At 35.7% G+C, this 27,843-nt stretch overlaps 1 protein-coding gene across 1 annotated transcript in view; it reads right to left on the bottom strand.

The window, feature by feature from the left end:
- Positions 1-27,843, bottom strand: part of PHLPP1 (PH domain and leucine rich repeat protein phosphatase 1) — a 288,192-nt gene that overhangs the window by 64,612 nt on the left and 195,737 nt on the right. The window contains exons 5-10 of the mRNA XM_023495940.2: positions 27,186-27,332; positions 26,319-26,549; positions 21,623-21,825; positions 18,412-18,472; positions 16,673-16,768; positions 7,799-7,954 (exon numbers count right to left, since the gene is read on the bottom strand). Coding sequence (XP_023351708.2) covers positions 7,799-7,954; positions 16,673-16,768; positions 18,412-18,472; positions 21,623-21,825; positions 26,319-26,549; positions 27,186-27,332 — 894 coding nt within the window. The remainder of the gene's footprint in view (positions 1-7,798; positions 7,955-16,672; positions 16,769-18,411; positions 18,473-21,622; positions 21,826-26,318; positions 26,550-27,185; positions 27,333-27,843) is intronic.

Here is a 27,843-nt window from a genome sequence, read left to right as displayed (position 1 = left end):
ATCTTGAGTGAAATTATTGTGTCTATAATTTGCTGTTTCACCCAATCATTCTTTAAGATGAGATTATTTAGTTTCCAATTATTTTTTGATCTATTTACACCTAACTTTTTGTTGAATGTAGTTTTATTGCATTGTGATCTAAAAAGAAAGCATTTACTATTTCTGCCTTCCTGCATTTAATTTTGAGGTCTTTATGTCTAATATATGGTCAATTTTGTGTAGGTTCCATGAATTGCTGAGAAGAAAGTATACTCCTTTCTGTCACCATTCAGTTTTCTCCAGAGATCTATCATACATAATTTTCTAATATTCTATTTACCTCTTTAATTTCTTTCTTATTTATTTTTTGATTTATCTAAATTTAAGAGTGCAAGATTGAATCCCACTATTATAGTTTTGTGTCTATTTTTTTTGAATTCTTAACTTCTCCTTTAGGAAGTTAGATGCTATACCATTTGGTGCATATTGTTTAATAGAGATAATGTTCATTGTCAAGTACCTTTTTAGCAAGATAAATTTTCCTTCCTTATCTCTTTTTAATTAGACAATTTTTGCTTTTTTTGATCTGAGATAAGGATGCTACCCCTCTTTTTGATTATGAACATAATAGATTCTGCTCCAGCCTTTTTCCTTTACTCTGTTGTATCTCCCTGTTTTAAATGTGTTTCCTTAAACAAATATTGTAGGGATCTGACATCCAGTCTGTATCCGCCTTCTTTGGGGGAGTTCATCCCATTCAATTTACAGTTAAAATTACTAATTCTGTTTTTGTGCATCCCTAATATCCCCAGATTATGCTTTCATTTTTTGCCCTCCTTCCCCCTTTCTTGGATAAACTTTGGTCCACTTACCCTCAGCTAGCTCTCCTCTTTGTATCCCTCCCTCTTCCCTTTGAATCCCTTCCCTTTCTTATACCCTTCCTTAACTCTTTTTCCTTTTCCCTTTTCCCTCCCACTTTTTGGGTGGGAGAAGATTCTCTTAAAACAAATGTCAATTTTTTCCATTTAGCCAACTCGATGGGAGGATTGCCAAATGTTCCTCCCCCTCCTAAGTTCCCTCAGATTGATAGGTTTCCTTTGCCTCATATTTGAGTAGTTTTTCTTTTTTATCTCCCCTTTTCCCTTTTTCTGACATTATTCCCTTTCCATTTCTCTTTCCTTTTTGCTATATCAGTAAAACCAAAATTATATAAGTGGTTTTTTTGTACATCCAAACAAAAATACAGTTCTCAAAGGTTCCTTTTTACCTTTTTCTACTTGTCTTGAGTCCTGTTTTGGAGATCAAATTTTTTGTTTGTTTGGTTTTTTTTTAGAAACAGATGGAATTCCTTGCATTAAATTCCATTTCTTCCATGGAAAAAATGCTCATTAGTGGGAATTTATTCTTGGCTGATTCAAGTTCTTTTGTCCTTGAATATCAAATTCAGGCCCTTGATCCTTTAATGTTAGGCACCAAAACTTGTGTGACCCTTATTGTGGCACCTTGGTATTTGAACTGTTTTTTTTCCTGGCTGCTTGTAGAATTTTTTCTTTAGTCTGAAAATTCTGAAGTTTGGCCACAATATTCCTCGGAGTCTTTATTTTAGGGTCTTTTTCAGAAGATGTTTGATGGATTCTTTCCACGTCTATTTTACCTTCCGGTTCTATTACTTCTGGGCAGTTCTCTTTAATAATTTCCTGTAAAATAGTATCTATTTTTTTCATCATATTTTTCGGGTAGTCCGATGATCCTTAGGTTATCTCTCCTAGATCTATTTTCCAGGTCTGTTGTTTTTCCAAGTAATTATTTGACCTTTTTTCCAATCTTTCATTTTTTTGGTTTTGCTTGACTGATTCTTCCTGTCTCAATGAATCAGTCATTTCTGTTTGTTCAGTTCTGATTTTTAGAGAGTTATTTTCTTCTTTAGCTTTTTTTACTTCTTTCTGTATATGTCCAATTGAATTTTTAAATGAGTTGTTTTGCTCTATGGATTTTTTTTCCATTTCCACTAATTTTTTTTTTTTTAAGTGAGTTATTTTCTTTCTCCAGTTCACAAAATTTTGTTTCCCTGCACTTCTTTCAAGTTTTTTACCTTTTCCAATTCACATTTCAGGAGGTTGTTTTCTTTTTCCACTTTATCAAATTTTTCTTTTAGTGAGTTATATGTCTTTTCTGTACTCTCTTGCATAGCTTCTCTTTCCTTTCCCCATTTTTCTTCTAGTTCTCTTTTAAGGTTTTTAATAGTCTCTTCTAGGAGAGCCTTTTGTATTGGGGACCAACAATTGTCTGGAGACTGTCTGCTATTAAGTCTCTTCAGGGTTGAAAAGCTGTTCTCTTTCTGAGTAGAAACTATCAGTCTTCCTTTTGATTTTCTTACTCATTTTGTTGAAGCCTGTAGGGTATGCCTTCAAGGCCAGGTGGTTACCAGCTTCCTCTGCAGAGCAGTGAGAGGTGTATGGACGGCTGCAGCAAGGTAGTGGAGTGCTCTGGGAAAGAGTTCCCCACCTGTAAGTAACTCAGGCCTGCAGGGCAGAGCTGGAAAAGTGCCCTGCAAAGAACCCCTGCTGTGTGAGATGACTGCCCTGGGGCTAGACACTGAGCATTGAGAGTTTCACTATCCCAAGCCAAATCCTGCCCTGGGGCTGTGGGTATTAGCAGTTGAGCAGTGAATGGATTTGCAGGGACCAGAAGTGTCTCTGCTCTGGGAAGCACAGTCCTGTTGGGGAAGTTCTATTGCCCCAGGCCGAGCCCCACACTGTGCCCCCCTGCCGAGTGGGTTTGTAACTGCCCCTGCAAAAGCCCTGAACTGCAGGATGTGGCTGCAGAGGTGCTTTCAGTCTGCCTGAGTTACTTCCCCGTTTGAGTAGCTACAGCCAGATCTTGTTAGATTCGGGCGTTTTGTAGAGTACCCTCTGTTTTACGCTTTAATTTCTCTGCCAGTTTACTGCTTTGTAATCAAGGCAGAACAATTAGCCTATAGCAGAGTGGTCTCTATAACTTCTCTAGCCACAGAGATCACCCCTGCCCCTAGTCTGCTCAGGATGCTAGTCTCTCACTGCCTGTGCTAGTCTGTTCCTGGCCCCTCAGGACAAACCTTTCCTGGTGATCTTCCAGATTGACTTCAGCTGGTAAGTTGTATGCTTCTGATCTTCATGAATTTAAGCAGTGAAGAGCTATTTCTGAGGCTGGATGAAATAGTTGGTTATGAGGGGAATGAGAGGAGCTTAGAAAGTTGCGTGTGCCTTCTCAGCCATCTTGAAATTACAACCTTTCTAGGACTGTTTCCTCATCTGCAAAATGATGTGATTGGAAGAAATGGCCTCTGAGGCACCTTCTACCTATACATATATAACCCTCTTGTCCCTAAAGATCTTGAAGGACAAGGGACTTTGTATAGCACATTATATTGGGGTTAAAAAAAAAAAAATCAACTTCACGGTATCAGTTGGGGAAGGTTCAACTACCCAACAGTATGAAAAAGAATTGGAAGGTGCAGGAGGCTAGGAGCTCATTATGAATACACAGTGCTTCGTTCATTTACCTTGTAAGTTGCCAAATCTCGAATCTTCCACTTTCACATGCTTTATTAACGTGTTTGTGTATGTGTACGTGTATGTGTACCCATGGTCATGTAAAAATTTCTCAAGCAAAAAGGGATCACAAATGGAAAAAAATTATGAAGCCCTGGTCTAGAGGAGGAAGGGAATTAGGCTCTTGTTTTATTATGCTCCTCCTGTGTCCTCCAATATTGGCTGGCTTCCTCTCAATCAGTATCAGTCTAGTTAACAGTGGCTAGAAATTATTCCAATACATAGAAATGGGTAAACACAGGGTTCCCTCCCCCTACATTTTTATATGCCCTCTAACTATAAAATCCTACCCAATAGCCCTGTTGCATTTGTAGGGGGGGAAGGAGTACGCTAGTGTGTCTACAAAATTTCCCAGAAATGCCTTCAAATCCTATTCTTGTGGTGAGGAGAGAAAATCACATTTTACATATCTATTTAATCACAACCCATTTCCACACATTTTCATACCTTTAAATTCTATACTTATGGTAAAAGGATAAAAATACTCATGTTTGATATTTCTATGTAGATATATAGATATCTATATTGATATATCATTTCCCCAGAAATGTCAAACATATAATCCTATCTTTGTGATGAGGGGATTAAAAACAGACTATTTTATCTATACCTATACACACACACACACACACACACACACACATATGTATAGGTATAGGTAAAATATATAGAAAGAGATTTTAATCTATATATGGATATATACATCTATAAATCTATAGATTATAATGTAGAGTACATTAACTACATATTATATATAAAGACATAGACTACATTAGCTATATAAGTTAATATGCAGATTAACATAGAATCTAATTATATAATTATCTAGGTTAATATATATTAATTTTTCTGTATAGAAGATTAAATTATGTTTTTAATTCTCTCTAGAAAAATATAATAATTAAAGGAATTTCTGGGAAAGTGTTATAATTATGTATATCTCTATATTATCTATAGCTTTCATTCCCTACACACCCCCCCCCCCACACACACACACACACACATACATTGTTCCTTTTTATTTGGTCAGCCAACCCATCCTATTAAGTTGAATTGACTTCACCAGAAGAAAGAACTCAGCCATCAAAGGAAAGTTAAGATGCAGAATGGACGGGAGGCCCAGTTACTTCCCAGAATGCAGGTTTGGAGCAGAAAGTCGGCAGTGCCCCTGTCGGTCCTAACACACTCTAGTGACCCTTAGGAATTATCTACTTTCCTAGCAGCATCTGCCAGTAAAAACTGAACTGATTAACTGAAAGTCCCCCTGGTTTTACTTTCAGCCAAGAAAATAATCACTATCAAGTGAATGGGAGATGGAAAGAGAGCGATCCATGCCAATATGATCCAGATTGGACTATTTCCCAGTTCAACCAACAGAACTAAATCCTATCTTGATCAAAAGATACAAACTCACAGCCAAATCCTCAGGAACATATGGCCCATCACACTTCATGCATCTGTCTCTATAGTTTGAGTTTTACTGAAATGCAACTTAAAATAAAACAACATTCAAAGCTAAACAAGGGAAGCAAAATCATAAGTCAAATGATCTACCTTAAAACAGTGTGAAATATTGATCTGATCTACCTTTAGGAGAGAGTTATGACTAAAAGTCAAAAAGATATAAATAGCTTGGTTATTTAGTTGGCTAAAGAACAAGCCAATTTCCTTTCTGCTTTCAAGGCAGAGCAGAATTATTCAAAGGATACCACCTGAAAGTCTTAATATTTTAGAGAAGCAAGCAATTGAAAAAGACCATATTCAGACTTGCTATAGCAGGGAAAATTGATTAGTAAAGAAAAAAGCTCAATGTAAGATTTGATATTTGGCTATCAAGATAACAAACATTCTTTGGAAACCAGCATGGTTTTAAATCTGAAGTTCCATCAAGAGAATGACTCAAGGGACTGCTTTTTAATTCTTGATGCACCAGTTGCAGAAATTCTAGCATCTTTGGGGGGAATTTGCGTATTGCTGTGGCCTGGATTCAATAAAAATTAGCTACTGTGCAAGCAACTGTCTTTTGTTTATGGCAAACAAGAAGCTCCCCTTCCCCCCCATCAAGGAGACACTGGCCCACTTAAGGACACTCTGCTACCAATTGAAGTCTTACACACTCTCTTATAAATAACATACTAAACAGCAGTATGACCATTAACCAAGTGTTTCTACAATAGGACTCAATGTGGAGTCACGTAACTGAATGTTGTGGTGTGGAGGGGATGGATGGAAACTTTGGGGGTCTGAGTCCCCCATCTCAGTTTAGCTTCAAAAGATGTATAGGATTTCAACAGGAATAGTGTGTGCATGTATTGTGTACAGGTATATATGTGTGTCTGTGTATATGTATGTGTGTTTACTTATCTATTAGTGTGCACTTGAGAGGTAGAGCAAGAGCATTCTAGGCATAATGAATGGCACTGGCAAAGGGATAGAGGAGAGGAAGGTCTTGTTGAAGGAATAGCAATAGTTTATTCTCTGGTTTAGTGTAGAGCCTGTGACATGAAGCAAAGCGGGATGGCACCAGAATGGAGAAGGTATTAAATGCCATACTAGTAAGCATCTTAAGCTTTACATTTTGGGGGATCCAAAGTCATTCATAGCTTTTGGATTTAAGAGCTGAGGGTGGGAAGCAAATTAACTCTTTCAGGCCATTAACAATTTGTACAAGTGTCACGTGGCAGAAAATGTTGGAGCCCTGAAGAGAATGTTACCAATTAAGAGTCATTATGTTTACCAGGCACCTAGGCTCAAAACCTTAGAGTCCTCTTAGGACTGGGGAGGGAAAAAAGATGAGGGAAGATTAAATTCATCCAAAACTCTCATTCCCCTTCCCTTTCCATTGCTGCTGCAACCATCTTAATTCAGGTCCTTATCATCTGCTACCTATACTGTTGGTCTCACTGCTTCTAGTCTCTTGCCTTTCCAATGTATCCTGCACAGTGCTGTATGGAGACTATATCACTTTTATGCTCAGAAACCTTCATGGGTCCCTGTTACCTATGAAAAAAAGTATAAAGTCCTTCCCTTGCCATGTAAGATCCTCTTTAATTTGCTTTTAATTTATCTTTTTCCAGTCATTCCTTAACCTGCTGTCACTCTTTGCTCAAACAAATCCTCTCTATTCACTGTTTTCCAATGCTGTCCTATCATCTTGTCCACGTGTCTTTTCTTTATGCCATCATTTGAATCCTGGAATTATCTGTTCATACCCATATTTCAATCCTTCCTTTACTTTAAGACCCACTTTATATAACACCTCTTCCATTTTCCATGATCTCCCCAGAGCTAAGTGAAGCAAGCTCTCTTATATCCTTGATGTTACTCTGCCTGGACCTCTCCTTTGTATTTATATTATAATGTATATGATCACTTTCTGTGGATATTTCTTATATTCCCAACTAGATAGTAAGCTCTCTGAAAAGACAGGAGTGTACTAGTAATGCCTACCATAGCACAGCACAACACAAATGCAAATGAAACAATCAATGTTTGCCAAATTCTATCCACTTTGGGACAAGGATAGCTTGGAAGTTCTAAGTCTACTCTGTATTCTGTATTCTACTCCTTATAGAAAGGTTACCACATAAAGCAGTAACTCAAAAACCTAGAAACATTTAAATAAGCAAAAAGTCAGAAATGCTTAAAATTCTCCATAATTGGGAATTTTTTTCTTCTAAATTGAGGCAAATGCTTCAATACAGATAGGAAAGGGCAAAAAACTCAAGACATTCTTCCAAATAAAACCACATTTATCACCAAAACTCACAAATGTATATTGCAAAAAGAGTCACACCATAATGAAAACTAAGACAATGAGTACCCTACCTATTTCTAGCAAAACCATGTTGGTACTAAATTTTGGGGAAAGTAGCAAAATTCAAAAAATGTAGGGAAGAGGCAAGGGAAATAATATGCATGGTTTTAAGACAAAGAGCTTATCTGTAACATCTGTCCACAAACACAGTATAAAACTGAAAGAAAAGTCAGAAAATTTACACAAACTAAAGGTGACAAGCTCTGAAAAAGCAAAAGTATAGGCAACCATATTTGGTTTTTATCCTGAAGATTGTCTACTGTGTCCAAAGACCACACAAAAGACATGTTACTTGTGTTCTCCAAACCACTTCCACTCTAAATCCCCTTCCTGCCTTAATACTAGACCTTGATCCCATGCACATAAATCTTAATAGAAACAACAGAACTAACTGCTCCTGTGGCTCCCTTACCTGTCAGCCTTCATCAGGAGATTGGGTGGTAACTCAACAAGCTGGTTGTGCTGAACATCCAGGACTTCTACCTGGGTTCTCTCCAGTCTTTCTGGTAGCTTGGTTAGCTGGTTATGGCCTACCAGCAGTTTACGAAGACTACTATTATAAAACAAGCTGAAAAACACAACAGATTTAAGAAGAAAAAGAATTGAAAAAAAGTTAAAAAATTAAATACAGTGAAAATCTGCCACCACCCCTCCTCCACCTCAAAAAACTACATAGATCAAAAGGGTCCAAGCAACTAACAAATCTGTTTCAGCCCAAGGTAGGCGTTTATCTACACCTCAAATTTTTCTCTTCCTTTAAAAACAAATAACTTGAGTAAACTTGAGAAATAAAAGACTGAAGAACTCTCAAAATTTTATTAGAAACATACAAGTTATCAGTAAGTTACTAAATGGTTAGAGTGGATAGAGTGCTGGCCTGGAATCAAGAAAATTCATGTTCCTGAGTTCAAATCTGACCTCAGACACTTACTAGCAGTGTTATCCTGGGCAAGTAACTTAAACTGTTTGCCTCAGTTTCCTCATCTGTAAAATAAGCTGGAAAAGGAAATGGCAAACTACTCCAGTTATTTTTGCCAAGAAAACCCCAAATGGGATCATGAAGAGTTAGAGAAGACTGAAAAATAGCTAAAGAACTCTACATATAACTATAGTATACTCATTAGTCAATAAATCAATTTTACTCGAAAGGAAAAAAAAAAAAGAGAAAATGAAAAAAAAAGAAAAAAAATTGGGAAAGGAAGAAGAAAAGACTTTGAATATGGCAGTTATCCAATTAATCTCTAAAGAATCAATCATTCTACTTAGTACTTAGTGCAGAAATGTGGTACAAATATTTTTGATTAATTATTAATTAATCAAAGGAAGTAACTAGGAAGGAAGTGACTTGCCCAAGATCATACAGCTTAATTAGTGTCTGAGACTACATCTGAACTCAGATCCTCCTGACTCCAGGGCCAGTTCTCTATTCATTGTAACACCTATGTGCCTCTTAGAAGTTTTTTTCTTTTATTTTTCCCCACATACATAGAGAAAAGTTTAGTCTGTACTACTCTTTCTTCACTTGTAGACTCATAGTTTGACAGGGGTTTTTTACCTTTGTCTCTCAACCTATATGTGTTTGGATTTTTTTCTTTTCTCTTTTTTGCTTTTTTTGAGGGGGGAAGGAAGAAGTTCCCATTTTGTTTTTGTTTAATATTAGAATGACTAGAAAAGACTTGTGTTGAGAATAAAATTCATCTAATCTATTTTTCTATCTTGATATTTGAAAGTTGTTTATAACTTGGGCATGCTTTTTTCCCTCCTATTGATGATTAGACGTAAAATGAAAGAAAACTGTTGGGTGAGATTTAAAATGACATTTCTACTGGGGTAGAACTTCTAATATTGTTATAACCAATAAAATCAGATTCTGGCCACATATGCTAAAAGTTGGGGACTGAGAAAGATACCATGGAAGAGTTAGTTAAGTTAGTATTAACTAATATAGCTCAGTTTGGAGTAGGAATACATAACTTTTGCCAATATTATCTCTCATCTAATTTCCACCCCAAGAATGTAAATTTAGTCAGGCACAAGATATAACCCATTTCTGATACTGGATTCCAATGCAGATAAAATTTGGGCACTGACTTTTTCCTAAGATTTATTTATTTCCCACATGTAAAAAAAATTAACATTCATTTAAAAAATATGAGTAACAAATTCTGCTCTTTTTTCCTATTTCTCTTCTCTTACGTTGAATTTCAACACTGAGACATTACCTCATATAATGTGCAACTTTTTGCTTAGGAGTAACATTTCTTAGCATCTACCCCACAGGATAATCGGGATGATAAATATGCGATAATATTTGTAAAGCATTTAGCACAGTGCCTGACAAAAGGTATAGATACTATATTTGTTGTTCATTCAACAAATGTCCATTTGTTTGTGACGTCATATAAGGTTTTCCTGGCAAAGATACTGGAGAGGTTTGTCATTTCCTTCTCCAATAGATTAAGGAAAGCAGAGGTTACATGACTTGTCCAGAGGCACATAGCTAGTGCCTCAGGCCCAGGTTCTCTCCACTTAATCCTATAGCTACCTCTATAGATACTATATGTGATAGTTATTATCATTATGATTATTAATTGTAATGGGCTGAAGCTTGAGTTGATGCACTGAGGTCCCAAGCACGTGAGGCTAAATAGTAACTGGACCATACTCTATTAATATATATGCTTGGAGAAAGAATGGCCCCCATCCACTCTTTGTGCAAGTCCTGATGTGTTGTATAGGAAATGACGATTTTGGTGGGTGGAGGCAAAGGGGCAGGAAGAGAGGCAGGGGGAGACTGCTGGCTAGCTTCTTGTCGCAGCTGCACACATTGCGATCGTGATCCCCCCTTCACCTCCGATTCCCCTTTATCTCCGATGCTTCTTCACCTCTACTGAGAATAAAGATTGAAGATTTTCCCTTAACCTGAATTCCTGACTCCGGCTGATTTTACAATACGTGGTCAACACAATTAATAATAAGTTTCCATAAACACTAAATTTTAAGATAAAATATCTTTGGAAAAAATTCTGATTAAAGGTCAGCTATATTTTCTTTTGTTTTTATCTCTTTAACATAGGAAGGAAGACAACAAGCATTTATTAAACTCTTAAACTATGTACCAGGTACATAGTAAATGTTTAACAAATATTTCATTTAATCCTCATAACTCTGGAATGTAAAGTGTTGTTATAATTCTCATTTTACAGTTGAAGAAACTAAGGTAGACAGCAGTTAACTCACTTGCCCACACAGCCAATAAGTATCTAAGGCTAGATTTGAATCCAGGCCCAGTATTCTAGTCACCATACCACCTAGTTGCCTCTGAGAGTTAGAATATAGGCAATAAACACCATGACTGTATCTCAGATATTATAAAGCTGTTGCCTGAAGGAATATACTACAATTAAAGATGTAATAGGCTCTATGTGCTTAAATTAGGTGTGGAGTTTTATCAGCTTGCTAATGAGAATCTTTTAGTATGGAGTGAGAAAAGAGAGAACATGAGACTTTGCAATAACTTTATTTGAGGAAATTCTACAAGTTAGACGCTAGAAAGCTCTCTAACAGAGGTACTAGTCTGTTACAGGACTTCAAAATCTGCTGGAATCATTGGATTCCCTAACACATAAAAAGACTTTTGCAGGACTTCAAAAACTCAGGGGGATCATTGGATTTCCTGACATGTGAAGTAATGGACAATAGATTGGTTTTGGACTATCTCTTGGCTGCTGAAGAAGGCGTATGTGTGACTGTTGTTTACATATCCTCCTTCTAGGACTTCTGGTGATCTTTTCCAACACCATGTTGATTTATATTGTTTACTATTCCGCTACTTGCATGTACAATTCATGTTTGTTACACCACACTGAGCCTGCACTGACTGTGGGGAGAGTCATCCCTAATAGCCTCTGCGTTATTGCTATATGCTTGTGTAACACCTCCCAAGCTGATGGGTTTGTGCATAATAAGACCCTTCAGCCCAGAAACCCGCTAGCAACCCCCACTTCCCTTTGGTGCTTTTCATCTCCCTTCCTGAGATGTCAGGGAGGCTGTGATCACCTCCTTCCCTGAGAAGTCAGGGAGGGTGTGATCACCTCCCCTTGGGGGCTCTGACCTCCCTGAAGAGTCAGGGATGGCATGACCACCTGTGTTCTAAAACAAAAGAAAGCGGGAGATGTAATGGGCTGAGGTTTGAGTTGATGCACTAAGGTCCCAAGTACGTGAGGCTAAATAGTAATTGGGCTATACTCTATTAATATACATGAATGGATAAAAAATGGTCCCTGCCCACTCTCTGTTGCAGTCCTGATGTGTTGTATAGGAAATAATGATTTTGGTGGGTGGAGACAGAGAGATAGGAAGAGAAGCTGGGAGAGATTGGCCTGGGTTCCATACTCCGAGCTGCTGGTCCTATGGCTGCTGGTCTAGCTAGCTTCTTGACTCAGCTGCACACATTGCTATTGCCCATTCCCTTCCACCTCCCATCTTTCTCCACTGAGAATAAAGATTGACGATTTTCCCCTAACCTGAATTCCTGACTCCGGCTGATTTTAAAATACGCGGTCTTCACACTAGTCAAGAAAGGGGGGAAGGTCAAGGATCTCACTTTCAATGAGTATGGAGAACCAAGAATTTTGCAACAAGATTCATAGTGGTTATCTATGATCTAAGTGCATTCTGGTTTTCATCCTAGAAGAGAAGGCAAAGAGGCTGGAAGAATGTCTCTCATCTTTTCAGGTTATCTGGTAGAATGAAGTATTTCTTTAAAAAAAAAAAAAAAAAAAAAAGGGGGGGGGGAGAAAGGTTCAATGTGAGAAGAGAGAAAAACATTCTAAAGAAGCCCAAAGGAATGCTAGTCTATAGAAGGAAGGGCTTGAAAAGAGAAAAAGGTAAACTTGGGAAGAGAACTTTAAAAATAAGTGTTTAAAGATGAGATTTAGATTAATGGACCCTAGCTTAAACTGTATAGTTTAATGACATTCTTCTGGCCAAAGATGGAGCATGCTTTTTTTTTTTTTTTTTTTTAAATGTCTGTTAAAAATAAATTTGCCTGGAATCTTGCAAAAATAATCCAAAGATTTTATGTTGAAAAAGAAAAGGAAAAAAATTCACTCAAACATTCATGAAATAGACAAAAGCCACAATGTAGGAAGAATAGCAGTACAGAGTACCACAGAAATTAAAGAAAAGAACCAGCAATAAAACCCAATACTTTGGATGTACAATATAAACTAGACATTGTGGCTCAAAAGAATATATTTTTCATATCATTGGCATTTGGTGGGATGAAATCTATGAATGAAATATAGTTCTAGAAAGGTATAGTGTGCCTTATACAAAAGGAACAGATTAGATGAATAAATAATTGAGGAAAGTCATCGCAAACTTGACATATAGATATCATTTTGTCAAGCTGGGGGACTTTAATCATCTGGACCCCTGATGGAGCTCACTCTGACAAAAAATAAAAAAAAAACAAAAAAAAAAAACCCCACTTCTATAAAAATTCTATGGAACTGATTTAATGATAATTTCAAACTTTGAAAAGTGGAAGATGGACCCACACTTAACACCGTATACCAAGATAAGATCAAAATGGGTCCATGATTTAGACATAAAGAGCGAGATTATAAACAAATTGGAGGAATATAGGATAGTTTATCTCTCAGACTTGTGGAAGAGGAAGAAATTTGTGACTAAAGACGAACTAGAGACCATTATTGATCACAAAATAGAAAATTTTGATTACATCAAATTAAAAAGCTTCTGTACAAACAAAACTAATGTAAACAAGATTAGAAGGGAAGCAACAAACTGGGAAAACATCTTCTCAGTTAAAGGTTCTGATAAAGGCCTCATTTCCAAAATATATAGAGAACTGACTCTAATTTATAAGAAACCAAGCCATTCTCCAATTGATAAATGGTCAAAGGATATAAACAGACAATTTTCAGATGATGAAATTGAAATTATTACCACTCATATGAAAGAATGTTCCAAATCATTATTAATCAGAGAAATGCAAATTAAGACAACTCTGAGACACCACTACACACCTGTCAGATTGGCTAAGATGACAGGAAAAAATAATGATGATTGTTGGAGGGGATGTGGGAAAACTGGGACACTGATACATTGTTGGTGGAGCTGTGAACGAATCCAACCATTCTGGAGAGCAATCTGGAGTTATGCCCAAAAAGTTATCAAACTGTGCATACCCTTTGATCCAGCAGTGTTTCTACTGGGCTTATACCCCAAGGAGATACTAAAGGTAAAGGGACCAGTATGTGCCAAAATGTTTGTGGCAGCCCTGTTTGTAGTGGCTAGAAGCTGGAAACTGAGTGGATGCCCATCAATTGGAGAATGGTTGGGTAAATTGTGGTATATGAATGTTATGAAATATTATTGTTCTATAAGAAATGACCAGCAGGATGAATACAGAGAGGCTTGGAGAAAATTACATGAACTGATGCTAAGTGAAATGAGCAGAACCAAGAGATCATTATATACTTCAACAACGATACTGTATGAAGATGTAATCTGATGGAAGTGCATTTCTTTGACAAAGAGACCTAATTCAGTTTCAATTGATCAATGATGGACAGAAGCAGCTACACCCAAAGAAAAAAACACTGGGAAATGAATGTAAACTGTTTGCATTTTTGTTTTTCTTCCCGGGTTATTTTTACCTTCTGAATCCAATTCTCCCTGTGCAACAAGAAAACTGTTTGGATCTGCCCACATACATTGTATCTAGGATATACCAGGACATATTCAACATATATAGGACTGCTTGCCATCTAGGGGAGGGAAAAATCGGAACAGAAGTGAGTGCAAGGGATAATGTTGTAAAAAAATTACCCTGGCATGGATTCTGTCAATAAAAAGTTACTATAATAAAAAAAAAAAAAAACAAACAAAAAACCAGTGAAAGAAACAATGGCCATTCTTGATCTAATTCCCATCTATAAGAAATAAGAATAAGTTAAGATACAAACTCAGAAGGAAAGTGTTATTCATGGTAGAATTTGTGATAAAGAAAGAAAGTCAGGTATAGACTGATAGACACCCTAGATTTGGGGAAAAAGAGATTTCAAAGGGTAAAGAAAAAGGATAAATGAGATCTTATGGACTAAAGTTCTTCACAGGCCACTGGCCTGGGGTGGGCAGGAAAGAAGAAGAAATTTCTAAAAAACATAAATTTAAGAAAAAAAAAAAAACTGATGAGAATGAAAAAGGGAATTTGTCTCAAGAGTCCAAGAAGGAACTCATGAATCAACTCAAATTCAAAAAAGATATGTGCAGATGATGGACTAGAAAACACATAATGGAAGTAGAATCCAAAAATATGGCACCATTCCATAAGATTTACATTGGAGTTTTTAAGACTACCGATGACTTGAAGTTGACAAGGAAAACCAAGAATAAAAAAATTTTTGTATAATGATAAGTACATCAAGAAGGTATATAAGGACTACTGCTTATGGTAAATAATATGACAGAAGGAAGAAAGAACTGCTTAATCCTTATTTAGCTTGTTTTCTCTGCAAAGGAGAAAAAGCTTTGTCTGGAAGGACAGACCAGAAATGGCTCCTCAGGCGCTGATGTTCCAAATTAGGAAGACAGTAAAAAAGGTAACCTATATGTCCTTGATGAATTCCAAGTTGCTAGGCCAAATGCATTACTTTCCAAGGCCCTGAAGGAAATGGTGGCGATGACTGGAGAGGGGAAAAATCTAGCTCTGTCCAGGGAACAGAATCAGGAAGGATGGATGAAAGCTGCCAAAAAACAGATTCAGGCTTGAAGAAAGAACTTCCTAATAAAAACTATCCAAAAGTAGAATGGATGGCCCTGGAAAGGAGTGATTTCTTCCTCACCGGTGGTCATTAAAGACTGGCTGACCATTTGCCAATATTTTGTAAAGAGAAACTTTATTCAGGTAGAGGTTTGTATTAAATACTTCTGAAGTATTCTTAAATACCCCCTTTCCTACTCAGTAAATTGTTTAATGTCTCTGTTCTCCTGAGAGGCTACTAACCCAATGTGTACTTAAATATGTGCTTAATATATACTTAAAGAGTTATTTTAGTAATGCACTGCTCCACATATACTTAATTATTCCCTATAATAATAAGGCTATATATTGGCAAAGGAGCTACATTTAGTTAGGAATGCAATTGAGGGATATATACTATACAAAAATAATTCGATGATTGTAGGGATTGAAAAAGTAACCTTTGCTTTATTAGTATTTGGTTGAAATAACTTTCTGGGGCTCTTGGTCAAGTCAACTAACCATGTATGTTCCATAAGTACCTAATTCTTTAACAGAAAATGTGATTTTATTATCCATCAATGTTCCTAACAGTTATTTGGAAGGATTTTCTTATATAAAAGTTCCTGTGAAAAAAGATTTATACACTCCTTTAATGGTGTTTTCATGAAAGAATCTGATTCTATATTACTAAATGAACAAACATGGTACCATATGTTTCCTCAGATTGATTTACTGACTAGTGGAAGACTAGTAAGAGAGTGAATGTACTTTGAATCAACAATCACCTAGTTTGATATCCCCAAATTATTTAGCTGCACATTTTGAAAATTTGAAAATAAAGGATATTTCTGGTGTGGTATTTGGTTGTTTTTTTTTTTTTTTTTTTTTTTGTGGGACACTGGAGATCATATAGTCTCTCTATAAATCCAGGAGGTCACTTCATTAAAGGTTAGGAAACAAACGAAAATTGGGGACAAGAGAGAAAGAGAAGAGAAAAAGAGGAAAAGGAAAGGTCTCTGGGCACAGATTTCATGGACAAAACAAAATCTGCCACTCAGTGTAAGGTTTAACAACCTAAAAATCTATGAAAATTTCTTTTTAAGAACTATGTTGAATAGGTGAGGCAGTCATTTGTTACAGTCAATTTGTACAAATGGTACATTCCAAAAGGATTAAGATCCTATAGGTGGCCCCATCAAATGGCTTGCCACGTCTTTGAACATTCCTTTTGGCTTATGAAATGAAATAAAAAATTTCCACTACTAACCCTGCACTGCTTTAAAATGTTTGGCTGAAATCCAAAGCCACATTCTGTTTTTCACTGTATGAAAGTAAAGAAGAAAAGGCCAGGCCAAGTTTATAGCCTGATGACACCACATGAGGTAAAAGACACCAAACAAAAGATGAAAACAAGCTTTTCTGTCACAGGAACAAGATACATACTAACTCAGCAGTTCTTTCTGTGTGACTTCTAGTTCCAGGTTTGGTCCTTTTGTCTATTGTACTTACCGTGCAGGGAGCTCACGGATCTGGTTATGACCAATGTCCAACACTTCTAGCTTGCGGCTCTCACATACCCACTCAGGGACACTTTCTAGATGGTTCCTACAAATGAAGATACATTTTTTTTAAGTTAATTTTTAGCTTAAGTTATGGTCCTAGGATGAAAGAGATGCCAAAGACAACCTCTATTTTAAGTCCGAGGCTCTGTCCTTCAGATCACAATGTGTAAACTATATATTTAAGAAGAAAGAGAGAATAAAAAGTTCACATAATTTTTAAAAATAACAAGGATAAGATTGCAATTTGGGACAGGAGAAATTCTAACATTTACTTAAGTGCTAAAATTGCCCAAAGTTACTTATTCACAATCAGCATGGTGATATATTATTTTTAAAACAATAATGCCAGAACCCCTCCCTACATCTAAATAAATACTCTCCTTTTAAAACAACCAGCATGGGAAGCCATCTATATCTCATATCATTGTGGCTACTGTTAAATACATTTTTAGATCTGCTCCTTTGGAACTGTCTTGAGCCAGTTTATGAAACATAGAAGAAAATTAGGTGAATTAATTTATTGTATTTTCTAAGAAAATATAAAGTTAACTTTATAGGGTTAAGCATATATAGGCAGTCTATATATCCTGGACCCCACTCCCCATATGCTATGTTCTCTTCTAGATGCCCGAAATTCTAAAACTCTTTTTTGGTAAACTGAATTTTATACTTTTAAATGTTATTTATATTTAAGCACAAACTATACTTATACCTATAGCATTTATATTATTATGCTATATTTTTACATGGATTTGGTATATTCAAACTATGTATAAGTACGTGCATGTTTATAGTAGAGTCACAAACACCTCTAATGCTTTAGGATCAACTTTATTATAACATTCTTTTCAACAGGAGGATGTTGGGCATAAATACCACAGTTTTGGCACAATTTTGTGCCCAAATGTGATTTAACTTTCCTATTTAAAATGACACCAGGAGCCTGGTCAGGATATATAATCTAAATCTTGACTTTTATGAACCAGGATCCTTTGGCAGAGACATAGCTAAAAATGCCACAAGGGAGAGACAGAAATGCAGACCCTGGTGGGAAAATGTTATTCAGTATAAATTAAATTAGCCACTCCTCCCCCTAATTCATGTAAAGAAAAGCCTTAGAGCACAGTTTAGATAGAGCACAACACAAAATGGAGAAATCATACAGTCCAATTCTTTTCTTACAAAGATAAAACAAAAATCAAGGTCCAAAATGTTCTTGCATGAAGTGATAGTTATTGGCTGAACTGAGGCCTCCTTAAGTTTTCCACTTTCTTGCTATTTTTATCACAACATATTGTTTCTCCACTGTCAGAGCTCTAGTCAAAAGATGCTCAGTTAATTGATATGACAAAATTAGAACTAATATTAAGAATTCCTCCCCCTCCCCCCCATGCATTGTTTTGGTTTATTAGTGACTAGTTAGGCTGTATTACAGTATTGAGTACAAGTGTTCATGTCTGGACTATGAGACACTATTCTAGAGGTACTTATACTACTGTGAATAGAGCATTTTAATGGAGAGATTTCTCAAGCACTCTTTTAAAGCCTAAATATTAAAAACTGATGAAACAACACTGAAGTTTTAAATACATATTTTACGTACAAGAAAGTGTTTATACGTGAATTCAACTGGAACTTTTAAACAATTTAAATAAGCATTTCAATTCTAGCACACTAAGTTCTTACCTCGAAACATCCATGAATGTCAGATGATTTGGAACTGGGTAAATATCGAGTTGAACAAGTTCTAAGGGAGGGGGAAAAAAAAAACTAGATATGAAAATACTGTAAAAATGGCAAATTTGTTGATTAGATATCATTATTATCTTTTTTCCTCCCCTTGCATTAGCTCTGATACAATAAAAAAAATTTAAAAAAAAACACTAAATGGATCTTTTGCATGCAATCAAAACTTATCTGATGGACTAAAAGTTTTATCACTTTCCCCCCACTCATGTATCTAGCTCTCCATTCTTCTTCTTGATATGTATATGCTGTTATAATTGGTAGATTAACAAATTAATTTTATGCATCTTTGATACTGGGAATTTCCTCTAGCTTTCTACTTCTACCACTGTACCAAATTACTCTTAGTTACCAATGACTCTCTCTCTAGTCAAATCCAGTATCTATTCTTAACTGTCCTTATGCTCAACCTCCCTAAGACATGGAGTGTCTATGGGTTTTATGATACTGTGATCTCCTTGTCCCTGTTCCTCTCCTATCTCTTCATTTCTTTCACTGACTCCTCTGCGAAATTCACCCATAATTTTCTTCTGATTTCAATAATCCCTTCAATAATCAAAGGCATTCCAATCTGCATCTATGGCCTGTATTGTCTCTCTAAGCTTGATTCCTATTTGAGAGACTGCTACACATTTCAATCAAGATGTAATTGCTCTTTCCTTAAGCTTCTCATAGCACATATAAAATATTATATTTTATTATTGTTTTATCCCATTACATAATAAATTAATTTGAGGCTGGGACTGTTTTCTTTCACCTTTGCAGGCATAGGCCTCTACATGTCCCTAGTATACATACAATATTTGCTGAATTGGCTTACTAATGATTCTTTCAAAATTGTCCTTCATTGCTGCCTCTTTCCATGTGCCCTGGCACAAACTTTGTAAATGCCTGGATGACTGAAGTAATTAGTTCCGTGATTCTGGGTTCTCTTACTTTAAACAGCCTGACTATTCACCATACTTTATAACAATTCACAATATTGTTTTTAACATACTACATACTACTTCCCTGCTTTAGAGCCTTAATGTTTCCTAGACTGAGTCTTAAGTTCCTTGACCTGTCAGAGTTAATGTTTCAAGTTACCATCTCATCACAGTCCCCTGATTATATCAAGCACATACCTACCCCTCTGTGATTTTGTTCCAATTCATATGGAATAGTAGTGCTTAATAAATGTTGAATGATTCCCTTTTTCTCTATCCTAAGCCTAACCATTCTTCACAATTTAGCTCATACTGATTTTGCCCATTTCCAAATCTGCATGGTATATATAATCCATAGTATATAATTAAGGATGTGATTATATTTTGTTTCATACTTCTTTATAATAATTACATGTCTTATTTCCCCCAAAAAACTAAGTTCTTTGAGGGCTGAAGTCTAACAAACATTTCTTCAGAATCCTAAGAAAGTGCTAAGCAAAACAAAGGATAATTTTAAAAGCATCTGTTGAAGAGACTTTTTTTTTTTTAAAACTAAAAGAGGGCCTGAAATCTCAACTTTAGGGATTATTTCCTTGTGATCTTTGCTTATCAGAATTGCCACTGTTTTTTCTTTTTCTGTTTTTTTTTCCCCCCATTTTGTATCTGTTTTAAATAAATACATTTTAAAAAATGAATTGTCACTAACTTTTAAATTATGAGCAAGAAATATTTTATTAAATATATTGGAAAGTGGATTGTTGTGAAGATGAAGTGAAATTATATATATATATATATAATTTCACTTCATCTTCACAACAACCCACTTATATATACATTGTTGTATTATATATATATACACACACACACACACAACAACAACCCATATATACACATATATATGTACACACACACACATACATATATATAATACACACACATATATATGTGCATATATATATACATTTATATATACACACACATATATATATAAAGTCCTTTGTAAGCCTTTATTAAAATACTATGTAAATTATATATCATATAGTTATTACTAAACCCTCTTGAAGAGATTTCCAGAATGGTCGTATTTCCTCATATATCTCTTCTTTATGACATTTCCAGTTAGCTTTAGCACTACAAAGTGCTTTCCTTGATTCAGTAGAAAATGTTCTGGACTTATTTTCAGAAACTTATTTACCACATGTATAATCTTGAGTAAATCAGTTGACCTGTCTAGGATTCAGTTTCTTCTATTAAAATTAGGTTAAGAATCCTTGGACTACATCGGAATTCTTGACCTTTTTGTGTCAGGTTCCCCTTTTGGCAGTCTGGTAAAGTCTCAGGACATTTCTCAGATAGAATGTAAAGGAAACCAATTATATTGAAATGGTGTTATAATTTTTACCCATCCAAGTTCATAGATCTCTTGTAATTTGTCCATGTTTGGATTCTAGGACAATCCAATGAAGAAGCCCTGGAAAGATGATCCCCTGCATCAATATTATCTTAGCTTACTAACTAGCCTCCCTTTCTAGTTATTTAATAACAATAACAAAAAGAGTGCATTTATTTTAACATTTCATCATTTGTAAAATGCTTTCTTTGTGCCACTCCTTTGAGATGGATGCTTGTGTTGCCCATTTTGTAAATGAAAAAACTGAGGCCCAGAGATTTGTACAAAGTCATACAGAATTTGAACCCAGTTCTTCTGATTCCAAATCCAGGATTCCACCTCTCCACTAAAACATGATGCTTTTTCTATAAATTAATCTGTTGCTGTAGAGAAGATTCTTGTTCTGCTCTTCAGAGACATAGTTACCAAATAGCTCTAAAAGAAGGCTAGGTTCCCCCCCCCCCCCCACACACTTCTAAGAAGAACAGACATTGACAGAAAAGGAGATTACTAAGCTTAATAATTACAATAAAATATTATGAGGAACATCAGAAGAACTACAACTTTCCATCTTCTACTCTTGACATTGACAGAAAAGGAGATTACTAAGCTTAATAATTACAATAAAATATTATGAGGAACAACAGAAAAACTACAACTTTCCATCTTCTACTCTTGACACCAAATCAGAATTTTTCCCTCCTTCACATCCAACACTTAGGACATTTAACATTTTCAATTACATGATGGCTGAAGAAGGAAGGCAGATACAATACTGGAAGTAGGAAGCACAGGTAGCAGAAGGACGGATGCTGGTGCTATTTGGGTCACTTACCATTTGAAGAAGCATAGAGTGCTTTTAGCAAATAGCCACAAACATTGAGTGTCACCAACTGGTTCCTTTCACAGTGCAGAACTTCAAGATTGTTGAAAACTGTAGCATCCAGATCACCAAGTTTATTATCTCGCAAGTCAAGTTGAGTCACATGTGGAAGGAAGTCTAACTCCTGCACCATCAGCTTCCTAATTATATTCAATCTTAGGGCAAGAAGAAGAAAATTCAAATAAAGATGTTATTTAATTTCCACTCATTCTTACTTTGGTGGTACCAGGTACTTCAGAGGCTTACTATTCCATTCTCAGCTCTCTGAATTAGTCTTAATGGCTAGCTCTACCAATTCTCCCTATTTTGTAACTCACAAGGATTTTAACTTAGATGATACATTCTTAAATATGATGGAGAGAATCATGGCTGGGGAAAAATTAGCATAAGGAGTCCATCTGAAATTAGTTTAAGAGGATCATCTCACAGATTTAATTTATTTCGGCAAAAAGAGAATCATGGATATCATACTGGAGACAACATAAAGGCAAAAAGCCCAAACTTCCTGGAATGTCCATTACTAGAAGAAATATTCAAATCTTCAAGAAAATAAATAGGGGAATAGAGAGATAATACCTCAATTATCCTAAGATTTAGTGTAGGACCTTGCAGGACATCTATTTTTCTCATTTTATAAATGAAAACGGTGACACCCAAAGTGGTTAAATGATTTGACCAAATATATATAGGTAGTAAGTAGCAGAACAAGGGTTTGAACCCATATCTTCAGACTCTCAATCTTTTTCCACTACACCCTTCTGCTTTTGGCTGAATCCAGAAATTAACTGATAAAACTTATAAATACAGCATAGTCTGATGAAAAGGGGGAAAAGGTAAGCTGTCACAAGGCTGAGAATGAGCTACTGATGCTTTTGCTGTGCACCTAAGACTTGCTAGGAATGAGAAAGTTTAAAATGAATATAAATCTGGCATACAAAGGTTTAGTGACTAAAAGTCACAGGATAAGGCACAACAATCCAAGGATGGAACAGAGTTCGTAGGGGGAAAACAAGTCTTGCAGTATCTATTTTTATTGAGACTCAATCTGTGATTCCATTGGTAGAAGGAAGTCCAGTTAGGAAATGTCCACTATTGAAGCAGATCAGCATCTACTCATCCATTTGTAGAGCCAGAGGTGCCTGTCATACCAAGAGGCTTTAAAATATGTGCAAGGTCATATTGTCTGTAGGTATCAGAGGTTGGACTAGAACCTAAGTTTAAACTAGCAGAATGTATAATAGAGAATCAGCTAGCTCTCTGTAAAATGTTCCCTAAGAAGAGATGTCAGATGACTTTGGGCACTAAGATACATAGAAGAGAACTGAGAATACTGATCAACATGACAAAGGGATATATATTGCTGCAAAAATGAGTTGGAAATTCCCAATTCCTACTCTGCTATATGATACTTTCCTCCAGAAAAACTTTATTTGATATTACTGAAATAACAAAGTTCCAAGATCTTCCTCCCCCCCCCCCCCCCCCCCCCCCCCACCCCCCCCCCCCCCCCCCCCCCCGCCCCCAAAAGCAACTTCTCAAATGGAATGGTAGGAACTCACTAAATCAAGTAATGGCCATTTGAGAGAAAAAACATTAAATATTAAGGCTGGGCTATAGGAAACATCTTCACTTCCAACCATCAAGGTAAGGCAGTTTTCCACATCATGAGTTTTAATGATGAATGGGAAAGATGAAATGTGTCATGTCACCCTTATAAACAGACTGTTAAGCCAACAAATGAAAAGCCTAGGAGGACAAAGCATGTGTGCTCAGAATCTACTATAGGAAAGCACGGAGGTTTATAAGGAGAACCAACCATTCAGTAAGCAGCCCACTGGTATTCTTTCTCTTCTCTATTTTTATTCTGCAAATGGGATGTAAAATAAAAATCTGATTCCAAGTTTCCCTATGCTGCTAAAACTTGTATGCAGGCAAGAAAATTGACTTCACATTGGATATAAAATGTCACCAGAATTTAGAAATATTCTTCCTCCAACTAGTATTTCAATAACTATGAAAGCATCATTTACTTAGAAGAGATTCAAACACTGGACCTGAAATCAGAGACCTAACCTTGAGCTGTTTCTGACACTTAAAAGCTCTATAACTTCACACAAATAACTCCACTTCATATGATCTGTTTCTTTTTCTATAAAAAGTGACAGGATTGAACTGAATGGCAAAGGCCCCTTCTCAGACTGCCTCTAAATCTATGCTAAAGTACCTCATCAAAAACATACACAATGGACTTATTAATCATAAATCACAAAAGAAGTAATAGGTCTAAAGAGATGAAAAAATAAGACCCAGAATCTTTAAAAGCAGGAAAGACTATTATTTAAATTAGTGATGCTTCCCTGACACGATTCAGAAAAGAAGTTCTATGATGACCAATATCCTCTTTCTAGACCAATCAAGGTTTTCAATTTTGTCTATTTACTAAAAAACAATCCTTTAGGATTCAGTTAAGATCTCAGTTAAGACAAACTATATAGACAAATATAGAATTTAAAATTTTAATTTAAAAAATCATTTAAAATTTTTGAGGGAAATAAGAAATACTCAACATCTATTGGGCACTGTCCAAAGAACTCCTAAGCTTGGGTAATTCACTGTTCTATATGAGATTGTGCTATACTAATTTGTATGATATTCTCTAATGTGAGTTTGTTTGTTTTTTGTTAACTTGTACTTTTGGATATGTAACTTCTACATGAGAGATGTAGCTTCTATATATAACTTCTAATTTTTGAACATCATATTTTTACAGAATTAGATTTTCCATGGTTGCTGTGATAAAATGCAAGTATCACATGAAAACTGATGTGAAACAGGAAATGAAGTTGGCAGTGTTCAAGCTGATTCCAAGATTTGAGAAGTTGTTCAGTGCCCCACCGATAACATCCCTTTAGTAAGTAATTATGGTTATATAAGAATGAAATAAAAATATTATTTTTCTTCCAATTACTTTTTAGATACAACAAAGTTACTAGGACATAAATACTTATTAAGTCATTTGAACCTAAAGAAATATTTTTTTTGGTTTGGTTTAGGAACACTATGAAAAAACAAATGAGAAAGCAAGGGTACTGTGAACCAAGTTAGGGAACCTCTGAGCTAAGAGTAAAAAGAAGCAGAAACATAAGGTGATCTCTGCTGATTTCTACCTATGTGACTCAGGAAATTAATTTCATTTGTCTGGGTCTAAGTTTTTTTATTTGTTCAATGAGGAAGGTGAACTAGATTATCTCCTATTGGTAGCAGTAAAAGTCAAAAAAAAAAAAAAAAAAGAAAGAAAGAATCTGAGAAATATTTGGAAAAGAAAACTGAGAAAATAAAAGAACAAAGGAACAAAAGGAAAATGTAACTTCAAGTTTTGTGTTTAGATAATTAGGAGATATTACTATCATTGTCATTATTGTAGTAACTTCCATTTACATAATACTTTAAGATTTATAATGCACTTTACAAATATTAACTCATTTTATTCTTGTAACAACCCCGGAAGGGAGATGCCACTATTATACTCATTTAAGAGATGAGGAAACTGAGATAGAGAGTCCATGACTTGACCAGGCTTAAATAGCTAGAAAATGAGGTAGTTCTTCCTGATTCAAAGTTCAACCTTCTATTCATGTAGGTACTTCCTCCAGGAAATAGGTAAAAGTCATCAGAAGTCATAAAAATCACAAGAAAGAACCAGATGATGAATGTTTTTTTGATTTTGTTTTTGTTTTTGGATTTGTCATCTGATATGCTAGGTAAGCAATTATACTATAGATGTCTAGAACAAAGTTGAAATATAGTACTAAAGTTTACAGAACAGTCAAGGCTAGAGATAAAAGTTTGTAGAGAGCAAAGTTACTTGCAAAAAGTTAAGTCAAAATTATGAGAATATATAGGATAAGTTAATTTGAAAGCACAAATAAGCAAAAGAAGAAGGTAAAAGGCAGTCTTAGGAAATACCATTTATGGATGACAAAAGTGACTGTGACAGAGAATGAGAAACTTAAGAAAAGAAGGAAACAAGCATTTATTAAGTGCCTAGTACATACTAAGCACTTTACTAAACAGACATCTCATTTGAAACTTACAACAATCCTGGGAAAGAGGTGCTACTATTATTCCCATTTTACAGATAAGGAAACTGAGGCAGAAGGCACTTAAGTAACTTGAGTCACACAGCTAGGAAATGTCTGAGACTGCATTTAAACTCAGCTTTTTTTGTCTCCAGGCTCATTGTTCTACCTAAGTAATAGAAGAAGAGAGTAGACTCACAGACTCCAAGAAGTGTTTCAAGAAAAAGGGGCATGATCAATAAAGTGAATAATACAAAGAGGTCAATGAGGATAAGAACCGTTTAAAAAGGATTTTCCCAATGACATGTCACCTCTAAAACATTAATCTCTCACCTCTGCCCATGTACTATATATTATATGCAGACCAGTGGCCCTTGGCTCCTTAGCTACAATTAGCCTGCTTTGTTTACAGTGGCTGTCATTGAATAAGGTTGTGCAAACCTACTGAATAAAGTTTAATAATAAGAGAACAACCTATCCTAAAATACAAAATAATAATTCAAATTAGAAAGTACCAAAATTGCTAGCTTTTTTTCACTTGGAAGAACATACTCCTATTAACTGGTTACCTCAAATCCACATGTTTAATGTGTGGCATTCTTCTTAAAGCCTGCAGGTTGAGCATCTCCATACAATTTCCAGACATACAAAGTTTATCGACAGCAGTCAGTTTCTCCAAAACCTTTGGAATGTCTGTGAATTCATTGAAGGAGAGTCCTAGGTAACTGAGTTGCTGCATATTCTCCAGCTCAGCAGGAAGGGACTGAAGATAGTTACCATCCAACAAAAAGGTCTGTAAACTAGAGAGAGAGAGAGAGAGAGAGAGAGAGAGAGAGAGAGAGAGAGAAACACAACAGATTTTTGAAACCGCATTTCTTTTTTATGAGCACAGAACTCCAGCATAAGTAATAGCTTACACAACTGGCAAAATGAATTGTAGTTCACCCAGAGAAGTACAGAGTATGAGGGAGTGAGGCACAAGAGAGAGCATGGTAATAAACATCTGTAAAAATCAAAACAAAATTGAAAAGATGAATAGTTTTCCTGACTTGGGTAAACATAACAGGGAACAATATTTGCTAACTATGGCAAAAGTCCAAAACAGCCATCACATCCCTTGTTATTTTGAGATCATTCCCAAATCTTGCTATTTAACACAGGCAATGGAAGTTTACCTCTTTCATCCATAATTAAACCAACCCACCCAAATAGATTTTTCAGTTTTACCAAAACAATAAAAATCCTAAAATTTTATTTTTCTGTTACTAAAATTTAAGAAAACCAATGAGTTTTCTACCTTGTCTGCAGTTTCCAACTGCTTAATTAGGGGGTGAAAGTTGATACTTAAGGAACCAACACAGCCAAGAAAATGATTTAACATTAGATATTGTAAAACCTCATGAGTTATACTCTATGATGAGGCTTTCAGAACATACTTGTGCATATCTCCTGCTGTTGCTGGAACAGTTCTTAGGGCATTGCAGGACACATTCAGCTCAGTCAAGGTTGGGATATTGCATACTGCCAGAGGGAAATCTCCGAGATGGTTATTGGAAAGATTAAGGCTCTTCAACTTGGTAAACCTATAATAAACAAATTTTTTTAAAGAAGAGAGAAAAAAAGGTCACAGTCATAGAACTCTAAAACATGAAAGGAGCAAAGTTTTCATTCTGGATTTCATTTTAAAGGTGAAGAATTAATGTCCATAGAGATTAAGTGACGTGCATAAAATTATATAGGACAGAGACAGGACTAATCTGGATTTCCTGCCCGATTTCCAGTCCAGTGTATTTCTCAAAATTCAACAATCTTATCTCTACAGAACCTGAAACAAAGATATAACTTTAATCACCAGAGTAAATCTTTCAATTTTGTCCCATTATTTGGTAATTAGTAAGCTTATATAGGACACAGGAGGTATGACCATGCAGCAGAAAGGACAAAGTCAGGGTCCCATCTAAAGTAACAATAGTTAGCTACATAAGGCTTCAAGGCTTACAAAGCATTTTACAAATATTATCTCAATGTATTCTTACAACCAACCCAGGAGGTTCTCATCCCTATTTTACAGATGAGGCAAAGAGGTGGTAAACT

This window comes from Sarcophilus harrisii, chromosome 1 (genome assembly GCF_902635505.1).
Source record: "Sarcophilus harrisii chromosome 1, mSarHar1.11, whole genome shotgun sequence".
Classification (NCBI taxonomy): domain Eukaryota; kingdom Metazoa; phylum Chordata; class Mammalia; order Dasyuromorphia; family Dasyuridae; genus Sarcophilus; species Sarcophilus harrisii.
The sequence above is the reverse complement of the archived record's forward strand: the minus strand, read 5'-3'. Positions and strand labels throughout refer to the sequence as shown.